General features: G+C 61.8%; 2 protein-coding genes across 2 annotated transcripts in view; both read right to left on the reverse strand.

The window, feature by feature from the left end:
- Positions 1–417: 417 nt before the first annotated feature.
- Positions 418–8901, reverse strand: LOC119106473 (uncharacterized). Its single transcript, XM_037230117.1, has 10 exons — positions 8534–8901; positions 7311–7456; positions 6003–6186; positions 4858–5040; positions 3317–3439; positions 2828–2965; positions 2337–2456; positions 1507–1791; positions 1082–1183; positions 418–843 (listed from the first exon to the last, which is right to left on the reverse strand). The coding sequence occupies exons 1-10, from the start codon at positions 8843–8845 to the stop codon at positions 718–720; spliced, it is 1719 nt and encodes a 572-aa protein (XP_037086012.1). The 5' UTR covers positions 8846–8901; the 3' UTR covers positions 418–717.
- Positions 8902–9648: 747 nt separating this feature from the next.
- Positions 9649–18740, reverse strand: part of LOC119106162 (pollen-specific leucine-rich repeat extensin-like protein 1) — a 32154-nt gene continuing 23062 nt past the window's right edge. The window contains exons 6-7 of the mRNA XM_037229771.1: positions 17589–18515; positions 9649–9845 (exon numbers count right to left, since the gene is read on the reverse strand). Of these exons, the coding sequence (XP_037085666.1) occupies positions 9649–9845; positions 17589–18515 (1124 nt within the window). The remainder of the gene's footprint in view (positions 9846–17588; positions 18516–18740) is intronic.

The raw sequence follows: 18740 nt of genomic DNA on the forward strand, positions 1-18740 counted from the left end.
TAGCCTTAGTCATGTAATATGTTTAGATGTCAGTTTATAGCTATTTTTCAGTGCCATGGAATGTGCACGGTTGCGCCGTACACACCTATCATTAAAAAATGTGGGTAGGGCATATGTGTGATAGTTCTCAGCGATGTGCATTTTGCAGCTGATTCCACCGGGCGCGTTTCCCCAGAAATTCACGGCTGGGTGTCACTGTGGTACCTTAGTCTTGGAGAAAAATTCTGCATATTTTGGGGAGGAATGTCGCAGTGCCCGCGTTGTTGTGGTAGCGTTGTCACGGATGTTGCCAGACGGGAACTGGTCGATGTGGTTCTTCAGCGCAACGGTGCCAGGTCTCGCATTCGTCTTATCAGCTCTTTTCGGTCTCGCATTCCCGGGGTACCAGCGTAACGTTCTTCGCCTCGACGACACGTGCTTTGTTTGGCGTATATTAGCACTGACAAACGCTACACAAGCCGCGAGAGCACGCATGCTACGTCGTACTCGCCGCTTCCCGGATTAGCCTCACGCCTACGGTTAACTCTTCCCAGACCCACCAGCCCACCAGCACGGTTACCGTGCGGCGGAGGGGCCGCCGTCGCGCGCGGGTCACGGACAGGTCAGCGGCGCACGCAGGCCGTGTCCGCTTGACGCTCAGCCGGCCTGACGGTGTGCGTCGGCTGATTATCACAGATGGCAGCACCAGGTGTCACAGCATTGCCTAGGTGGCAGCACCTACACGTCGGAAAGGCCTATCATGATGTTGGCCAGGCCGTTGCGCCGCTTTCTCCAGCCCCCGAGGCGTTGTGCGAAGTACTGCAGGTGACGGAGCCACAGTTCTGTCCGCTCGGCGTCCTCTGCCTGGATGGAGCCAAGAACCGGTCATGAGTTGAGTGAGAACGGATAACGAGAGTCTGAGATCCAAAGACGACTAAACTGTGCGTTCGCTGTAATAAAGGCAAGAAACTCAGAAGCGGTCCCGTAGAACAAATTAATAGAAGATACACCATTGGGGGTGGTGGACAAGTTGGATTTTTTGTCAGCAGTCTGGGGTGTCAGCGTGCTGACCAGCATCGCTCAGTTTATCCTGACGTCTTACCTTGACAATGAGTGATTCTTTGGTTGTGTGCTCGTGAATTTCAAAGCAGTCTCGAACCTCCGGATCTGTGCAAATGATGCACTTGTCCAGATTTATCGGGTCCTGAAACACGGTAATTAACTCGTATTGGGTCCAAACTGACAATGGATCACACCGACCTTGAATGCTTGCAAATGCTGCTACGTTATTCTAGTGCACGTTCTCCCACTGTAGCCATTGATTCACATCAATTTAAACGAACAACAGGAACATCGACACCCAACTTAACGACGTGCTTCTCTGCCTACAGTAGCATCTCGAAGTGGAGCAACGAAATTGGAGTGGCAGCATCCAGACCCTGGTATACAACAGGCCGCTGCAAGTGGAGTCCCGCCATCTATCGGCGTGCCCTCGTGTGACGTCCGTCTGCGTGAGCGGTGGCCTACCCTGGCCAGCGCCATACGTCCGGGCGCTTTGTCCTTGACCAGCAGCAGCGCCGTCTGCCGGAGGCGGCCGGTGCGCGGCAGCAGCGGCCGCTGGCCGCCCAGCTGGGCGCTCCAGTCGGCCGGCGCGCCGCCCAGCGTCACCAGCAGCGCGTGCACGGCCGTCATGCGGACCGAGAACCGGCCGCGCCGCGTCCAGTTGTTCTCCGACGGCAGCGTGTACAGCAGCCGGCCGTCGAGTGCAACGCTGGACTCCTCGGCCGGCCACTCCAGCGTCTCCAGGCCAAACTGTCGGCGGCGCCGCGGCGTCAGTCGGTTTCCGCGTCGCAGAGCATGGCACGAGGCAGTGTCCGGCACCAGATCACGCGCGCAGCAGGAATGAGAACAGGCAGAATACCGAACGTCGGCACGAACAGCTTCGTAATGACGACGTGGATGGCAGATGTTTTGCAAGCAAAACATTCAGAGTTGATTTGCACAAGAAACCACATCATCAAATCAATCAATACTGCGATCCCCATCAGGTCCAATCCACACCAACGTAAAAACAGCACGACGTTTCCGCGTCACGGGCACCGAGAGACGGCTGAGCGCCGCATCTCACCCGGGCCGAAGCGCTCCAAACGCGTACCTCGAACACTACGGGTACCTTAACTGCACGTTCCAGAAGACCACGCGGCTACGACACCGTTTGAGCACACTCCTACCCGTAGTGAACCTTTGACGTTCTGGCCAGAGCTCCGGCGGGGCGCCTCGTGTCCGCTAGCCCACAGTCTGTGCGGTAACGTCCTGAGCAAGGCCGGGCCCGAGCGCCCCCTGTCGCGGTTGCTCACCTTGCGCAGCCGGAGGGTCGTGATGTCCTGCTCGGAGACGCTCCGTTTGATGGGCGTGGCGGCGCCGCCCATCATGGAGATGCGCCTCCAGATGCGAGATCCGCCGCTGTCCTTGGCCGTCTGCCGGCGGACCGGACAGGGGCGGTCACGCACGGCCCGGCCACGTTCCAGCCACGGCACGAGTACAGGCGGAACGGCCGGCCGGGGGGGGGGGGGGGGGGGGGCAGGCCGCAAGGCTGTGTAAGATCCGAGACATTGCAAAAACTTTGCATGAGCGAATCTCGCGTCAATATCGTTGCATCTTTATGTCAGCAGCGCAGCGCCAAGATTTCTTGTTAACAACTTCTCTTGTGTTATACAAATGCGCGCCGTTCACATTAAGCGGTTCGGTACGCTGCCTGACAGTCACCAGCAGCCACGGACACGCCTGGCAGGCCAGCAGGCCGGGCCGCCGGTCCCGGCCCGGTGCGGGCTCCACTCCGTGCACTGACCGCGTTCATGTGCTCCAGGTGGAGCTCAATACGCTCCTGGGCGTCGGCCAGCGGTGCGCCACTCTCGTGGCCCACCGGCGTCACGTTCCGCAGGCGCGACAGCAGTAGCGGGTACTTGGTCACCCTCTGGATCGGTACCTGGGGCGAGGTGCCGACGTAAGTTCGCCGCATACCGCTGAAAATCCTGGACCGGCGGGACTTGGGGTACATTCCCACGCGCTCACTAGGTGCCTCCACACCCTCCCATGTAAAACACCCGTCATTTTCCTTAATCCTTGACTCGCTGGCAGCTCAAAAGTGGATTTTCTCACTCAACTACAAAATGTGTTTGGATTACAATTGTAGTTGCGCTTTTTGTAATGATTAAACCATGATAACACACCCAGGACCAAAGATCGCTTCCACCTGTACTCCATTTGCCTTGATGCAAATTAGGCGACATTGGCATTCTTGCAGACTTGAAGACCGGGCAGGTCACCCGGTCATTACCATGAGAAAGGAGCTGAGGTTCATGCGCCGCAAGAGGTTGTTCTCCATCTGGGAGACCTTCAGGAAGACGCGCAGCAGCTCCTTCTCTTTCTCCAGATTGGCGAGAAGAAGGGATGCAGCGCCCTGCAAACAACACCGACGGTCAGAGCCGAGCGGGTTCTGACCACAAGGTCATGTGAACGCAATCACGAACAGCCAAATGGACTTGAGAAATGTGTCAATACATCCCATTACATGGGTGCGCGAGGGAAAGTGTGTAAAACAACTCCCTGTACCGCAGATATTCCAGCTGGTATGCTACATCGTGAGCATACACCGCCACGTGATGCTGTGACTGGCTTTTACACCAGTCTCTTTTATATATTCCCAATTACATTTGCTTCTTGCCAGTCGTTCCCGTTTTTCGTATCTAAGTGATTCCCTCATTAAACGGCTCCAGGCTTCTTTCCCGTTGTGGCGGCCCTGATACGGACGCTATCCGCGCTACAAAAGCGTGAGGCGTTGACGGCGTGTGCCCCGTTTTGCAGCCGACCCGTCCATCCAGCGAGGCTGTGCGCGGCCCGCGGCCGTCAGACCGACGCTGGTGTGATGGCCGGCCGCACAAAAAGCCCGGCGTCGGAGGCACGGGCGGCACGCGCCGGCGGCTCTGCGGCGCGCCGGCCGCGGCGAGGCGCCGGCCGGCCGGGCTGGCCCCACCGCAACACACCGCATGCGGGGTTGACCCGCTCACTTCCCTCAACCGACCAGGCGGCTGGGCCTGCGGGGGCGCCGTTGGACGGCCGAGGTAGCAAGTGGCCGCACCACTCGGGCTAAATCTGCGCTGCGCTATACGGGGTGTGCCGTTCGTGCAAAATCGATGACCGCGTTCGGTCGGCGTGGTTGTAATGGAAGCTTCGCACGCTTTGAATTCTACAGTATCATGTGGACAATTTGCCCGAATGGTTGTAACGATGAACTTTTCTGTGTATTTTCTTCACTTTCATTTACCCAGCGTGGTTCTGTTAGCCCCTCCACACGATAGAACGTCAGCGTAGTTTATCAGCAAATTTAGCTTTTTGTAGACTCTTAAATGTCGACATCATGGTTAATGTCTTGGACAATCAAACAAAGCGCACGATCGCTCATAAGAGCCTCTGTAACTTATCCATATGTATGAGAGCAAACAAAGCGCAATCAAAGGTGCAAAAAACGCTCGTGGATTGTGAAGCCCTTTACATCATTCCACTATCATTGTTCACCTGCTTTCACCATTGCGCAAATTCCAAAGAGTTGCGGCTGCTTCACCTGGCTGAACCACATACTTGATATTCTTGCCCCTTACTTGGTATCAATTTTGATAAAATCCATCGCAAACTTTCGCCGCGCGCTGTCAGCCGAGCCTGCCATTAAGCCTGGCCCGGTAGCTGCTGCCGCCGCCGGCCGGGACCCCGCGGTAGCGCGCTGTACCCAGTCACCACACCCGCGAGGCATTCTCCTTCGCGTGTGATTCGCCGAGAGCACTGTCACGTGACACGTCAGCCGGCGGCGGCGGGGGTACTCGCCTGCTTGGTGCAGTAAGTCTCGAACGCCCTCAGCGTGTTGTCCAGGCCGTCGAGGAAGGCGTCGCCGATGCTGACCGACAGCAGGTCGTCGTCGCCCTGGTTGAGCGCCGCCTCCAGCGCCTCCTTGAGCCGCGCTGTCAGCTGGCGGCTCACCTCCAGCAGCTCCTCCACGTTGAGAAATATCTGAGAGGCGCGGGGGCATGTGCACGTGAAGAAGGAGAACGAGGTGTCGTGGAGCTCTCCAGCAGCAGTGCACTTTGGCTTGATTACGCACTGGAGCGAACGCACGGTTTTGGAATGGGGGAGACCTTTAGGCCTCATGCGTATTCATACGTGTAGCAATTTGATAATGACCGTGTCCCCGGTCCTCCCGTACTTGATAATGACGTGTCCCCGGTCCCCCGCACTCTTGCATATATCCTTGTTCCCGCATTATCATTGATATTGGTTTATGTTGTTACCAACGCCTACAGTACAAAACAAAACATGACGTATAGTCCTCATAGCTCCTTATCGCAGTTTCCAGGTGATCGTTTGCATGTAAGCTGCTGCTATATCGACAATGTCTGGGATGATCAACAATGCCGTTTGCTTTGAACAGGTAGCTGGTCTGAGGGGAGGGGGAGTTATTTGCGGGTCAGGAGGCGGACAATGTGCAAGTAGGCATGGCTAGATACAGATTGTGCCGCGACTGGAACGCCATGGTCACCACCACCACCACCACCTTCCTTTCCAAGAGTGGATATAGCACGACCGCTACATTGATAAGGGCGCCATATAAGGAATTTCCCGCATCAGTTTTGTTTGACTTTTTCTCTGGATCCGTGATGCTGCTGGAGCAGCCAGTAGCAGGCTGCGCCAGTCGCTTGACGGCTGGATGGCAACCAAGCTGGGAGTGCTGCTGGCCTGTGACAGCTGCTGGCCTGGACTACGCCACAGCTGGCGTGTGACAACTGCGGATATGTGACCGACTGCAGCGCACCTGTGACAGCTGCTGATCCGCGCCAGTTGCTGACCTGTACTGGATCATAACCTGTGCCTGCAGCTTACTTGTGTCAACTGCTGACTCCTTCACATTTGCTGATCTGCTGACGGGCTGAAGCTCACCTGTGACAGCTGCCGACCTGTGACGGGCTGAGGCTCACCTGTGACAGCTGCTCATGCGTCAGCAGGCCGGCCACCAGCATCGGCCGGTAGAACTCCTCCAGCATGACGCGCAGGTCGCGGCCGTACTTGAGCTCCGTCTCCACGATCTCGGTCAGGATCTCCTTGCGCTCCTGACGCTTCTTGTGGCACTTCCTGCACACGGACGGGTCGAACCGCACCCCGCTGCCGGGTCAAGGTCACCGCGTCAGGTCACCGACCCCGGCACCGGCGATGAGCGCGCCGTGACGCCGCGGCCGCTCACTGGTTTCCGTTCGGCACCTCGGGACCGACGATCGCGCCTGCCCGTGCGGCCGCGAGCTGTAATTCAGGCTCATCGCGGCGGCGGCTGATTCGACTTTAACCACGTGTGTAAAAACCGTGGCCGGGGCAGAGGGAGGCCGGCGGGCCGGAGATCGATCGGCGCGGTCGGGAGGCCGGTGGTCCGGACGGTGCTGCCGTCCAGACAGCGGTGGCGTCCGCACAAACAGCCGTCCACAGTCTGCACGGCGGCGGCGCGTGGACGACGTTCATCCGCTGCGTTTTGGCAGGAAAGGTTCCCATCGTTTCATGGAGTCATAAAATTATCGAAGTAAGCCACATGCGACCAGTGACCCGAATTGTACCGGTGTTACTTTGCGACACGAGCGTCCACACATGGTCCGGGCGTGACCGAGCCCGACCGCACGGTGACACCGCGTGACACGTGTGACCGCGCCGTGTCACTGCGTCGCCCGACCTGCCTGTCCATTAACGCTGAGAGGTAGCGTCTCTACGTAACGGGAGTATAGACGGGCTGCTGCAGGCTTGGCTACGCAGGTAGCGCCGCCTAAGGCCGGCCGGCCGTGGCGACGTCTCGCCGGACGGCGACGCGACGCCTTCATTCGCCCGCCATTATCCTAATTGGCTCAGCGAGCAGCTGGTGTCCGGCGCAAAAAGGTGCGGCGGTTCCCACGGCCCGGGGTTAATAGCGCCGGCCGCGCGGACAGAGGCCAGGCCGGACCCGGCGTCCGCCGCCGGCGCCCGACCCGGTGCCAGGGAGCAGGGCCGATTAACACCTCTGGGACTCCCGGCCGGTGAGCGGAGGCCTCTCGATAACGGACCCTGACGAACTCTGACGGCAGGGCGATCTGGTCCAAGCCACGGCCGGTGGACATGACGGGCAGCAGCGACTGTCATTACACGACCGTTGCTTAGATGGCATGTTTGACGACCTCCTAAATCACCAGACATACGATCACGGCGTGAGCGGTCAGAGCGAGGCTAATTCGCCACCCGCTTTGCACTGGATCCTCTGCGCCGGCACTCACCTGTCGGTGACCTGGGTCTGTACGGGCTGGCGGCAGTCGTCGCAGTCGTGGGCGCCGAGCTGGCCCGACCGCACCGGCGCCTTGCTCGTCTCCGAGCCGACGCCCGAGTCTGTCCGCTCCACCTCCGCCGACAGACAGCGGCCGCCCTGTCCGCACACACCGCCCGTCAGCGTCGGCCGGACAGGGGCGGCACTGTCCCACCGCCGCCGCCACCGCCGCTATCGGGTCGACCGCGCTAATGGCGGGCCCCGTCTGCGGACTGACCTCGCCGAGGTCGCGCTTAGGAGCGGCGGTCGATTAGTGGGACATTGTGCGCGCTGACAGCTGGCGGAGCGGCCGATCGCCGCTCGGCGATGCGGGACGGGCGGGGCGGCGGCGCCGGCGCGACCTTACTGGATATCGGTCAGAAGTGGCGCAGCGTGATGACCTCAGCGGTCAGAACTGGCGGGCTGGACTGGGCTGATTTAATCTGGTAGGCCGAGCGGGAAGACCAGCCAAGTATAAAAAGCGTGAGTTAACGCGCCTTTTCTCCGCGACGCCATACGCATCGCGTTGAACTCCGCGGCATGTCAGGAGAGCATGTTCCCTATTTTCCCTCACGGTGAAACCCACAAGCTAAGTTGGTAACTACGCTGGTGAGGGAAGCCAACAGCAGCCAGGCAGACTAGCGGCTAACACGCCGGGGATGTCGGTCACGCGCGGAGGAAGTCAGGGCGGTCGCCTGGGCTCGGCCGGCGCCCCGTGCGGTCCGCTCGGAAGAGGGGCGGGGCGCGGCGCGCGGCCGGACGGGTGGTATAATGACGGGCGGGCCCAGCTCAGGCCAGCTGAGGCGACCGCCCCACTGTCCGCTCTTCCGGGGGACGCTTCAAACCGGACAGGGTGGCCCTCGCACTCAGCTCGGCGGCCATGGCCCTACTTGGATCAGCGTGAGCGGCACTCACGCAGGGCGCCTGGGCGTAGATCCCCGTTGATAGGTATTTGGGTTAGGTGTACATTGGGCTGAAACCTTTATCCGCAGGTTAACGACGCCCTCATTCATATGCCGTTTCCCGTCCGCCTAACACAGCATCCAATTACCGATGTGTCCATCAGAGGTGCTTTGCATAAATTTGCCTTTTCTCGGGTGCACACGAGCTCCATAAAAGCTCAGAGCAGCGCCTCACGCACATCGTCTCCCGCCCCCGCGCCGCCTGGGCCGACCGGCCGGCCGGACGGCCGCGTACCTTGGAGCTGGCGGGCCTGCCGTACTCGGAAGAGTCGCTGTTGGAGCTGCGCGGGCTGGTGTGGCCGGTGCAGTCCGGCGCGCCCCAGCCGTACTCGGTCTCCGCCTCGGTGGTCAGCTGCCGCTCGCGCGCCGTCTGCAGGTAGCTGAGGATCTCGGCTCGCGAGGCACCGCCAAACATCGAGCGCACCTGCTCGGGCGAGCCGGCCGCCGCCGCCTGCAGGAGTGCGCGCAGCCGCGGCCGCTGCCGCCTCTCCGGGATCTCCTCGTAAATGTGGTCCAGCTCCTCGTCGGCCGAGCGCCACTCGATCATGGCGTCGACGGAGCAGTAGGCGCGCGGCGCCGCCTCGGCCAGCGGCAGGGGGCGCGGCGCGGCCACGCCGCCGGGTCGCGCCGCCGCCCGGTGCTCGGCCGCGATCGAGTCAAGCACGCGCTGCAGCCGGCTCTCGGGCGAGGGGCGCTCGTACGCCAGCTCGCTCAGCTCGTCGTCGGCCAGCGGCGGCGGAGAGCTGGCCGGCAACGGCGGCGGCGAGGCGCTGTCGGGCCGGTGAGCGCTGCCCAGCAGCGGCGGCGCGCTGCTGGTCAGAGGCGGCGCGCTGCTGGGCAGCGGCGGCGGGCTGGTCGGGAGCGGCGGCGGCGTGTCGCTGCCGTCCGACGAGACCGAGAGACGGCTGCCGGCCGCCGGGCTCTGCAGCACCGAGTCGGCCGACGCCGAGTGGTGCAGCGGCGGCACGCGCGCGGCCGCCGGCGGGCCGCCGCCGCCGGCCGGCACCTGCGGGATAGGCACGGCGCGCAGCGGCTGGCTGCGGCCGCGCGCCGCCGTCTGCGACCGGCGCCGGCCGAACTCGAGCTCGCTGAGGAGCCCGCTCACGTGCAGCGGCGCGTCCGGCCGGAACGACGAGAGCGACGCGGGCCGCGACGTCACCGCGTCGTCCGCGAAGGCTAGACCCGGTGCCTGACGGCGCCGACTGCGCCACCGTGGGAGGAGCCGGCTGCTTGGAGGGCGGACGTGGCTTTGCCGGGCTATCGGGCTCCATAGACCTGGAGGCCGTGCCCTGCGTCGGAGGCGCGACTGAGGGCGCCGCGGTTGACTTGTCGGGCGGCGGGGGCGGCGGCTCACGCGGCCGACACATGTGCGCCCGGAATGAGTTGGACTTGACAGATGCTGGAGCGTCGCTCGCCGGAGGCGGCGGGGAACACGTCCAGCACTGTCGGCCGCGCCGTCGGCATATGCAGCCGCATGGTGTCGTTGAAGAGCAGAGCCTTGTTGGATATTGGCGAGCCGGCAGGGGACAGCACGGTGTCGTCCGTGTCTGAAACAGAGCCGGCAACTGTAAATCATAAACATCCGAGCACACTGAGACTCATCAACACCCAGCATCTTTGCTTGTCCGAACAATCACGATCGGGTTATCCTGTCGATGATGTACGCACTCCACACTGGAAATGTTGATTCCTAGCGGGCACCGAATGGAGGAGACGGCACTAGAAGCCGCGCTGGAGTAGATAAGGGTGTTGCGGGCTGTTTACCTTGAGCTGCAATAATTCCTTTGATGTGACAAACCAGATGTGCAACTCTCTCTGTATTTCTCCATCTCCAGCGTCTGCACAATGGACTCTCCATCAGGGAGACAGCGTGACCGCTGGTCTCGACTGCTGGGCGCCCCGCGCCGAGGGTGCCGCTTACGAGCTCTGCCACTTTCTCTCTCATAAGGCGCCGCGGCGGGGCGGGCCGGCGAGGGGGAGGGGAGAGGGCTGCAGGTCGTATGCCGGTCACACGCGTCGTTCAGTGCCGAACGGACCGTGACCTAAGCACGGCCGGCTCGTCCGCGGCGTCCCGCGCCAGCGCGTCGCGTCTTACGACACGGACAACAGAGCGAGTCTCCGAGTCGGCCGCGGGAGCGGACGGCGACCCCGCCGGTCCGCCCGACCTGGGCCGGGCTCGCAACGCGCGCGGTACCGCTGGCCGGCCATCAATGCTGGCCACGTCTGGCGCTGCGGCGCAATGGCCGCACGTGCGCCAGGTGAAACCGCGCCGGGCTGCGGCCGAGCCGCGCCGGGCGGAGCGGGAGGTCAGCCACCGGCGGGTCATGCGGCCGTGCACGTCGGAGGAGGGTGAGCGCCCCCGCTCACCGGCGCACCGCGCACCACAGGCTGTCCCCAGCCCACAGCCACCGATGGACGGCATGCGTTTTGGTCAGGTCCTGGGGTCGATTTCCCTAGGTTGGTTACGACAGCCGTGGAGGGAGGTCATGGGACCTGCGTCACGGACAAGGTCACCGACAAAGTCCGACTTCCGGGGTGAGGTCACATGATCAGGTCACTCAGAGCTCCCACGCTGAGTACAGCGCGGGTGTAGGCAACATGTTCATGTTCATAGAGTGGTGTGGAGCATGGCGCGTGTGCTATCTAGCCATCACCCTGGGCCGGAAGACATCGTTCGCAGCGATGATCACGACCCTCGACGTAGCATGTCATAAACCATCTGGAATAAAATGCTTGAATCCTTTCCAGAAATGCAGCATGGCAGCCCAGTTGTTAAGTACGGACTCATTCCATGCGAGCGAATGTCGTGACTTGCATGCCGAGGAACGAAAATATTCCGATGCCGGCCGGTCAAAAAAGCCTGTAGAATTCCAAGGATGCTGGGTTTGCCGCACGCTAAAAAGCATGAGCTCCGCACGTCAAACTTTCAAAATGGTTTCTCTCCGTACCACTTTGTCTCTTGCTGCTTGACAAAGGCACGTGCGCTGTCACCCACCACCAACGGATGCAACATCGCAGTCACATCAACGCGATCATCTTGATGACTGTGCCGGCGGCGGCTGTGATGACGCTCCTAGGGAGATCAAGAGAGACAGACTCTAAGGAGGGGGGGGGGGGACTGGTCCAGGTGAACCTCGCAGAGGACGAGAGATCCCAGTAAGCTCCTCCACCCTGCTATGGCGGGCCTCCAGGACCGCTCTGAGTGAGGTCGATTCAGGCGCAAGGCGCCAGGTGTAAGAGTGATGGACCGCGGTGCGAGGCAGCTGGCGATGAGCCCCGCCGAGCGTGCCGGCCGCCCTCCCGGGGAAGCCTTGCAGAACGTGACGGGTCCGATCGTGCTGCGACGCCCACGCCCCGAGATAACGTGCATTGGCATCCACCATCTGTAAAAACCAAGGCCGCCTCGTCCGAAGGCCTGGAGGCCCAGTGTTGTGCAGCGCGGCGCCACAGTCCGTCCGTCTGGGGAGCCCGGCCGCGAGCCGGGACGCTCAGAGGTCAGCCGGGCAACTCAGAGGTCAGCTGGGCCGCCAGAGGTCAGCCGGGCCGCTCAGAGGTCATTGAAGGGCCCGCTCAGAGGTCAGCCGGGACGGCCAGAGGTCGACGAGCCGATCAGCGGTCGGATCGAGCCCGCTCAGAGGTCGGTCGAGCCGCTCAAAAGGGTGCAGCCGGGCGTCAGAGGTAAGAAGCGGCCGCCTCGAGGTAGCCGGGACGATCCCGGCCGCTCAGAGTCAGCGGGCCACTCAGAAGTCATCAGGGCCACCACTCAGAGGTCAGACCGGGTTGCCTCAGTGGTCGGCCCGGTCTACTCAGAGGGTCGGCCGGGCCCGCTCAGAGGTCGGGTCGGGCCCGCGGCGGCGGCGACACTGCTCAGCTTCAACCCTGCACACTGCCGCCGCCTCCGAGCCGGACCAACCAATGCTGAGCCTCGTGATCGGTCAGCAACCGCGAAAGAAGCGCCGGCTTCCAGCTAACGACCGGCCCCGGCTGCCAGTGGTGCCCGAGTCATGACCGGCGCCGAGTCTAATCGAGCCGTTCTCATAATGGGAGGGTAAGACGCATCGATGTACGCGAAACGCGGGCTAGCGGCGGCCCTTTGTGTCGAGACATGATGGTACCGACGGTGCGCCAAAATTAGCACCACGCGCTTTAAACGGCGCCGGATGTGCCCGGGGCACAGCGCGACGGATGACCGGATGTCGGGGGTTCCGGTCGGGCGGCTCGCCCCGGTCCGGCCGGTGAGCCGGGCCTTGTAAGTGGGCCACCACCGCCAGCCGGCCGGGGCGGACGACCGGCCAGCGCCGCCGCTCCGAGCACCTGCAGGGACCGGCGGTGGTATCTAGGTGCCTGAGGCGGCCTCCAGGGACCGGTGGTGCCCCGAGGCCACGGTCCCCCACAGCGGCGCTCCTTGGCAGCCGCGTTCTCGACGTCCTGCGGCGGGGCGGCCGCCAGGAGCGCGGGTCCTGCTCGGCCGACTCCGGCCCGGGAGCAGGGCCGTCCCGGTCTGCAGAGGACCAGGGGTCAGAATGGGGTCAGCCGGGCGGGCCGCGCGGCTCTCCCGGAGCCACCGCCCCGGCGCGGCGGCGGCGTCCGCTGCCGCCGCCGCCGCTCTCCCACCGTCCACGGTCTGTGGTGCTTGAGCGCACCGCGGACCCGGCTGCAGCCGGAGCCGTGCTGGGATTAGGCATGTGTCAACGGGCTCATGGACCGGCGCGCCAGCCCGGTGGTCGGTGCAGCATCGGGTACACCCGCTCTCATCCGCGGCGCGTCCAGGGGCAGCCGCCCTGGTCCCCGGTGGTGAGAAGCCCTGGTCTCTGGTGATGAGACGCCCTGGTCCCCGGTGGTGGGACTCCCGGGGGATGTGATGTACCGGGAGAGGCGTGTCCATCGTCTCGGTGAGATCAGTTCTTCAGGCAGGCACCAATCCGAGACGGACGCGCGACCTGGAGATCCACTCATCTCTCGCGCGCCCGAGTCTCTCTCCGACTGGCCAGCTCGCAGTGCTGTGGAGCTCTGCATTAGCCATTTCACGGTACCCAATCTGATAGTCCGAACGATTTGTAGCCGACGCTCAGAAACCCATAAAATTCGCCGCGGTGTGGCCGCGAGCTGTGGCTTTACCAGTGTGGAGATGGATGAGACTGACGCGTTGAAGAAAGGCAGCCACGCACTGTTTTCAGTCGTAGAGAGCTAAACGACCTGAGCATCATCCTTTTCAGCGCCATTGTGCAGCTGCTTCGGACTAGTGATGAGCTGGTTGATTAAACCTAACGCTATTTTCAGTGGTGACTTAGGATCATCATTCAATCATTTTAAGATAGCTGCTTAACGAACAATCATTTGATAACAAATCTATCAGGATACAAACCATCATTGTTTTGAAACACCCCGCTGGTGGTGCTGTTCAGAGAGCACAGAGGCACAAATCAATGTTGTTTTAATATCGGAGAGCTCTTGAGTTACTGTTACTTCTTAGATGTCGGCAAGGAGGATGAATGTCTCCTTCAGAACAAGTGTAACAACGGACACATTTGAGGAATGTCGGCCCCTCCTCGCTCTGTGTCATTCTTCCCGTTGCATAAGTCAGATATCAGCTGAGCAGTTGTTGGCTCCAGCTGAGGGATTCTTCGTCATGGCACACGTAACCCGCGATCGATAGGGACTTGAACTTTCCACTGCCAGCGTGTCTATTCACGGCCTGCCGGGTATGCCGACTAAATGATGTAGCGAGTCTGGCATGGTGCGGAGAATCCGACTCCTTCAGAACGGCACCAATACCAGCGATAGTCAATCATCCGTCATAGCTTTCCTGACACGGCGTCTTCACAATGGCACTCTGCGCCGGGATGGACGGGGTGTTTGTCTGTCTCGGCCTGGTGGTTCCAGACGCGTCTATTTCGGTCTGGCCCCCCCCCCCCCCCCGGGTTTCACTCCGCCAAGGACACGAAGCATGCCCCATTCCGGCACGTGCCACTCTCGCTCATCAGCACGCGGGAGAGGCGGCCTGCAGTAGCTGATGCTGTATGGATACCGCCGTGTGGATTTCGGACTTGTGGATAGACAAAGCGGCTTAGACACTGTCACCATGGCTTTCCATGTTGATAAGTGGCTTACGAGATGCAAATCCGCCACATGGGAAGAACGCTGAAGGACGAGTGAAAAATGAGAGGGGGGGGGGGGGGTACCAGTGATTCTCATCTGTGTTGATGTGAACATCCCGTTATGTAATGTGTCCATCATTAACACGCCCTTCCAAACTAGGACCATTCAAGAGCCAGAGCCACCGAAAAGAAGAGCCAATTCCTACGTTGTGAAATGGCTTTTCTGTCCATGCAACAAGACGCTCAATAAACAGCAAGATAAAATTACGTCGGGCGGCCGAATGCATGCCTGTTGGAGAGCTATGAAGTGGGCGATGGCCATGCTCTCCCAATACTCTGATAAGGTGATCGTTGGACAACCCCCTGTGCTCCCAGCATGAAGATATCATGTACCGTGTACCCTCTCGAGTCAACACGGTAATAGCCTGCGCTGGTGACCAGTCATCCAGATATCCCGTGGAGTGGTGGGCTGCTACAGCTGCAGCTGAATGCAGCTCTCTGCAGCTGAAGACCGGGTGTCCGTACCACCATTCCAGCTCGGGACGCCTGTCACAACATCGTCCTCGCATCCAGCGGCTGACTCCGATCCCACCGCGTCCTGTTCCTGACCGCATGAGTCATCTCGGCGCCTGACCACAGGGCCTCCCGGTCAACTTGCCCGTGCAGGACCCCAGAGACCGACCGCGGTACTCTAACCCGGAGACCCCCAGCACCGCACCCGAGCGGCCGAGGTCACACCGCGCCCGGCTGACCGCAGAGCCTTTCTCCGGCGCGGGCGGCCGCATCTGCGCGCTGCGAGGCTGACCACGCCCTGGGCTGATTGACCGTCAGCTGGGGCGGCGCGCTCGCCGCCCCGCTGCGCCGCCGCGGCCTCGCGGTGCCGCGGAGGCTCGCTCCAGACCCCACCCCGGTCACGGACACTCAGCGCTCGGCGGCTCCCTCTAGCTAGCGGACCGGCGTTTCCTGGGAAGCAGCAGGCGCTGTGGACGGCGGCGGGCCTGCCTTGCTAACGACGTGACGGGCACGGCGTTGCACGGCAACAAACGACGAAACGACGCCGGTGCCCCCGCACACGATCTCAAGAGCATTTCGATGCATTTCCCCGACAGCGTGACAGGCGACGGTCACATCCGGCCGCCGGTGTCCGGGTTTATTGGCTATTTGCGCCGTCTGGGTCGGTCTAATCGCCACCCGCGCCAATCACGGACGATCAGCGCCTCCCGGACGTGTCTGTGATTGGCCCTAGCCTCGGGGCGGGTGGCGGCGCCCCTCCCCTCGGCTGGCAGGCGAGCCCCCCCCCCCCCCTCGGCTGCTCCCGGGGCTAACAGCCGGCCGGTGCGAGGATCATCAGACGTGACACACGCGGCCCGATTTCGGTGGCCCGTACCGGCCACTTTGCACCGATCAGAGAAAGCGGAAGGCATTGAGGCCCGGCGAGGAGCCCAGCGCCCGCTATTGGAGGCCAATTGCGCCCGGCGGCCGCGACGCCGGACGGGCGGAGAGGTTCGCACGGTTACGGCCGGCACGTCCGTCGGTGCCGGGCGGACTGGTTTCCCGACATTGCGGGAAGTCTGAGCGGGAAGGTATTGGTGGGTACCCGACCGCGGGCGGGGGACGCGGCTTGCTCATGCGAAAGCAGTGACCTCGTGATGTCAAAGAGACCCGAATCGAGCTAGGCTCGGAACCAGGCAAATTTCAACGGAAAAAAACAACAACAAACGGAAAGCTTCTCAAAATCAGAGATAAATAAAGTGCGGTACCCGTAACCGGACTCCTGCACAGGTGCTCCGGTGAGCCTCGACCAGCAAAACCGAGACAGCGGCGAACGAGGAGGCTAATTTAGCGCCATCACGGCAGGGCCAGGTTCAAACAAGAGCAACGAAAGTATCGTAAGGTGAGCGGATTAACACGTCGGATAGAAAGCTAGTTTCTCGTCATAACGGAAGGTGTCTGGAAATTTGGTTCGTCTTTAAGAAAGGATGGGTGTAGTTGTGGGCTGTTTGCCGGTGATAATGCTGGGCAATTTTCGGGTAATATCTACGATTACTTAGCTCATCACGGGTTTATGGCATCTTCGACAACCTGTGCTGAGTACTTGCCCAATTAGCTTCTCTAAAACAAACAGAATAATCAAGCTGTCTAGCTGCCTAGTAGAGAGACAGCAGACCAACAGCATGAGCCGAGAAGAGAAAAGTGTGAGCGAACAGTGTCAAGGTGGCCAGAAGACCTGCGGCGCTGGCTCGCTATCCCCAGACGACCGACGCCAGCGGACTGGTCTGGCTCAGAGCCATTACCGTGCCACTAACCCCACTTTACAACGAGGAAGTCTGCCCAAACACACACGCGTACAATGCGCCATTATTTAGCCTTCGTGCTCTGATTTCACAGGCATCAGCGGAGACAAATGAAAACGCCCGCATAATGGGCCAGTGACGAGCGTCAGCGAGGCGGCCGGGCGAAGCACGAGAGCCTAATGTCGCTTTGTGGCCGCTTGAGGGATGACAAGTTGTGGGATGCCTGTGTAATCTCAGACTGCTCCTCTTCGTAGTAGATAGCTTGCTTGTATTGTAAAGACAACCTGGCATCAGACCGATGGACACAAACGGGATCATTGGAATTAAGGGCGAGCGACGGAACCCAAGTTAATGGTGTGTGTTTTTTTACCTTATTTCTGTGTGTAAGCAAAATAAAAAGCATGTTTGTTGTCCACACAAGCTTTCCAGGCAGGAATATAGGCCCGAAATGAGCATATGACTATATCAATCTTCCTCGCAGACAACGACCTTCAAGCATGTCGTAAATAGGACTGAACCAAAAAGTCTGCTGCCGACGACCTTGTGGAATTTTAATCATTCTAATGTCGTTCAACCGAATATCCACCTCATAATCGCAGCTATAATTACCATGTGACTGTTCCCTTGGTCTTATTACGATCACATGCACGAGGCATGTGATCACATGCATGAAAAACACAGCACCCTGAGCAGCCGTGGTAAACGCTGACACCAGCACATCGTTTGCCACTTTACTTTCAGCCGCCTCGACTGCGACCTGATGAAAATCGCGCCGTAATGGCAGTATCGGGTAGTGGTCCGGACGCTCCCGGGGTGGCAGCCAGCGGCCTGTGCCACCTCAGGGGTGGCGGGGAGGGTTGAACGGCTGCGGTGTGTGAAGGCTCGGGCTCTCGCTCACCTTGTGTGGCGATGCTGACGTTGGTGGTGCGCCACTGGCCGTTCTCGCCGATCTCGATGGCCACCGTCGACCCGCTGACCGTGACCTCGCCGGCGTCCGTGCCCGCCGCCGGCGACGTCGGGGTCACCTCGCCGTTGGCGTACTGACTCTCGGCCGGCGCCGCCGCCTCCTCCTCGTCGGGCGGCGGCTCGGCACGGCTCACGCGGTCGTACGCGTCCGTGATGACGCGCACGATATCACGCTGCTTGTCGGCGCCGCCGGCCTTCTCGGCCAGCAGGCTCTCGTGCGAGCGGAAGTGGACTCGTTTCTGCTTCAGCTGCTGCAGCGTCGGCACGCCGCTGTCCGAGCTGGAGTCGGTGCCGGACGACGTGTCGGCCGCCGGCGTCTTCTTCAGTATGGACTTTACCTGCAGGATGTCGCTCATGGTGATGAGTGGCTGTGGCGCGCCCGACGGCCGCTCGGTCTGCCGTGCCGGCTCCGGCTGCGGGTCCGCCTCCTCCTCCAGCGGCGTCCTCTTGCGCCGCGGAGGCTTCAGCGGCGTGTCGTGAGCCGACTGCGGGAGCGGTGGAGGAGGAGGTGGAGGAGGAGGAGGAGGAGGAGGGGGAGGTGGAGGTGGGGGAGGCGGGGGAGGCGGAGGCGGAGGAGGTGGCACGCCAGGAGGGGGTGGAATCTTGACGGGTGCCGGCGGTGCCGGCCGCGTCGGCGTTGTTGACGCCGGTGACAACGTCGGCGGTGTTGGCGGTATTGGCGGTGTTGGCGGTGTTGGCGGCGTTGGCGGCGTCGGCGGAGCGGGCGGCTTGGACGTCCTCTGGGCTAGCCGCACACTCGAGAAGCCTGCTTGCGACAGCTTGGCCAGCTTTGAGCCGGTCACCTCGGCGGGCCGCTGAGTCGAGCTGACCCTGGCCGGACCGGGCTGCGGCCGACTGACTTCGTCCCGAGCCGCCAGGCCGCGGTCGGGAGCGGAGCTCGGCGGCGGCTGGCCGCTCTCCTCGGCGCTCCACTCGTCCTCGGAGAGTGAGGAGGAGCCCGAGTCGGGCGACACACCGCCGCTCTCGGCGGCCTTCTCCGGCGCCGGCTCCGCCGGCCGCGGCGGCTCCGGCAGGAACGAGGTGATGGCAGCTGGCGGCGGCGGCGGCGGCGGCGCGACCCCCG

This window comes from Pollicipes pollicipes, unplaced genomic scaffold (genome assembly GCF_011947565.3).
Source record: "Pollicipes pollicipes isolate AB1234 unplaced genomic scaffold, Ppol_2.1 Scaffold_6138;HRSCAF=7277_pilon_pilon_pilon, whole genome shotgun sequence".
Taxonomy (NCBI): domain Eukaryota; kingdom Metazoa; phylum Arthropoda; class Thecostraca; order Pollicipedomorpha; family Pollicipedidae; genus Pollicipes; species Pollicipes pollicipes.

Bases quoted from the DNA above. Each gene is read 5' to 3' on its own strand.
- LOC119106473 (XM_037230117.1), bottom strand. From the start codon at position 8,845: ATGATCGAGTGGCGCTCGGCCGACGAGGAGCTGGACCACATTTACGAG. The intron at 5,041-6,002 runs GTGAGCCTCAGC...CGCGCCTCTCAG, and splicing joins CGCATGAGCAGCTGTCACAG to ATATTTCTCAACGTGGAGGA. The intron at 2,966-3,316 runs GTAATGACCGGG...ACCTCGCCCCAG, and splicing joins ACCTCAGCTCCTTTCTCATG to GTACCGATCCAGAGGGTGAC.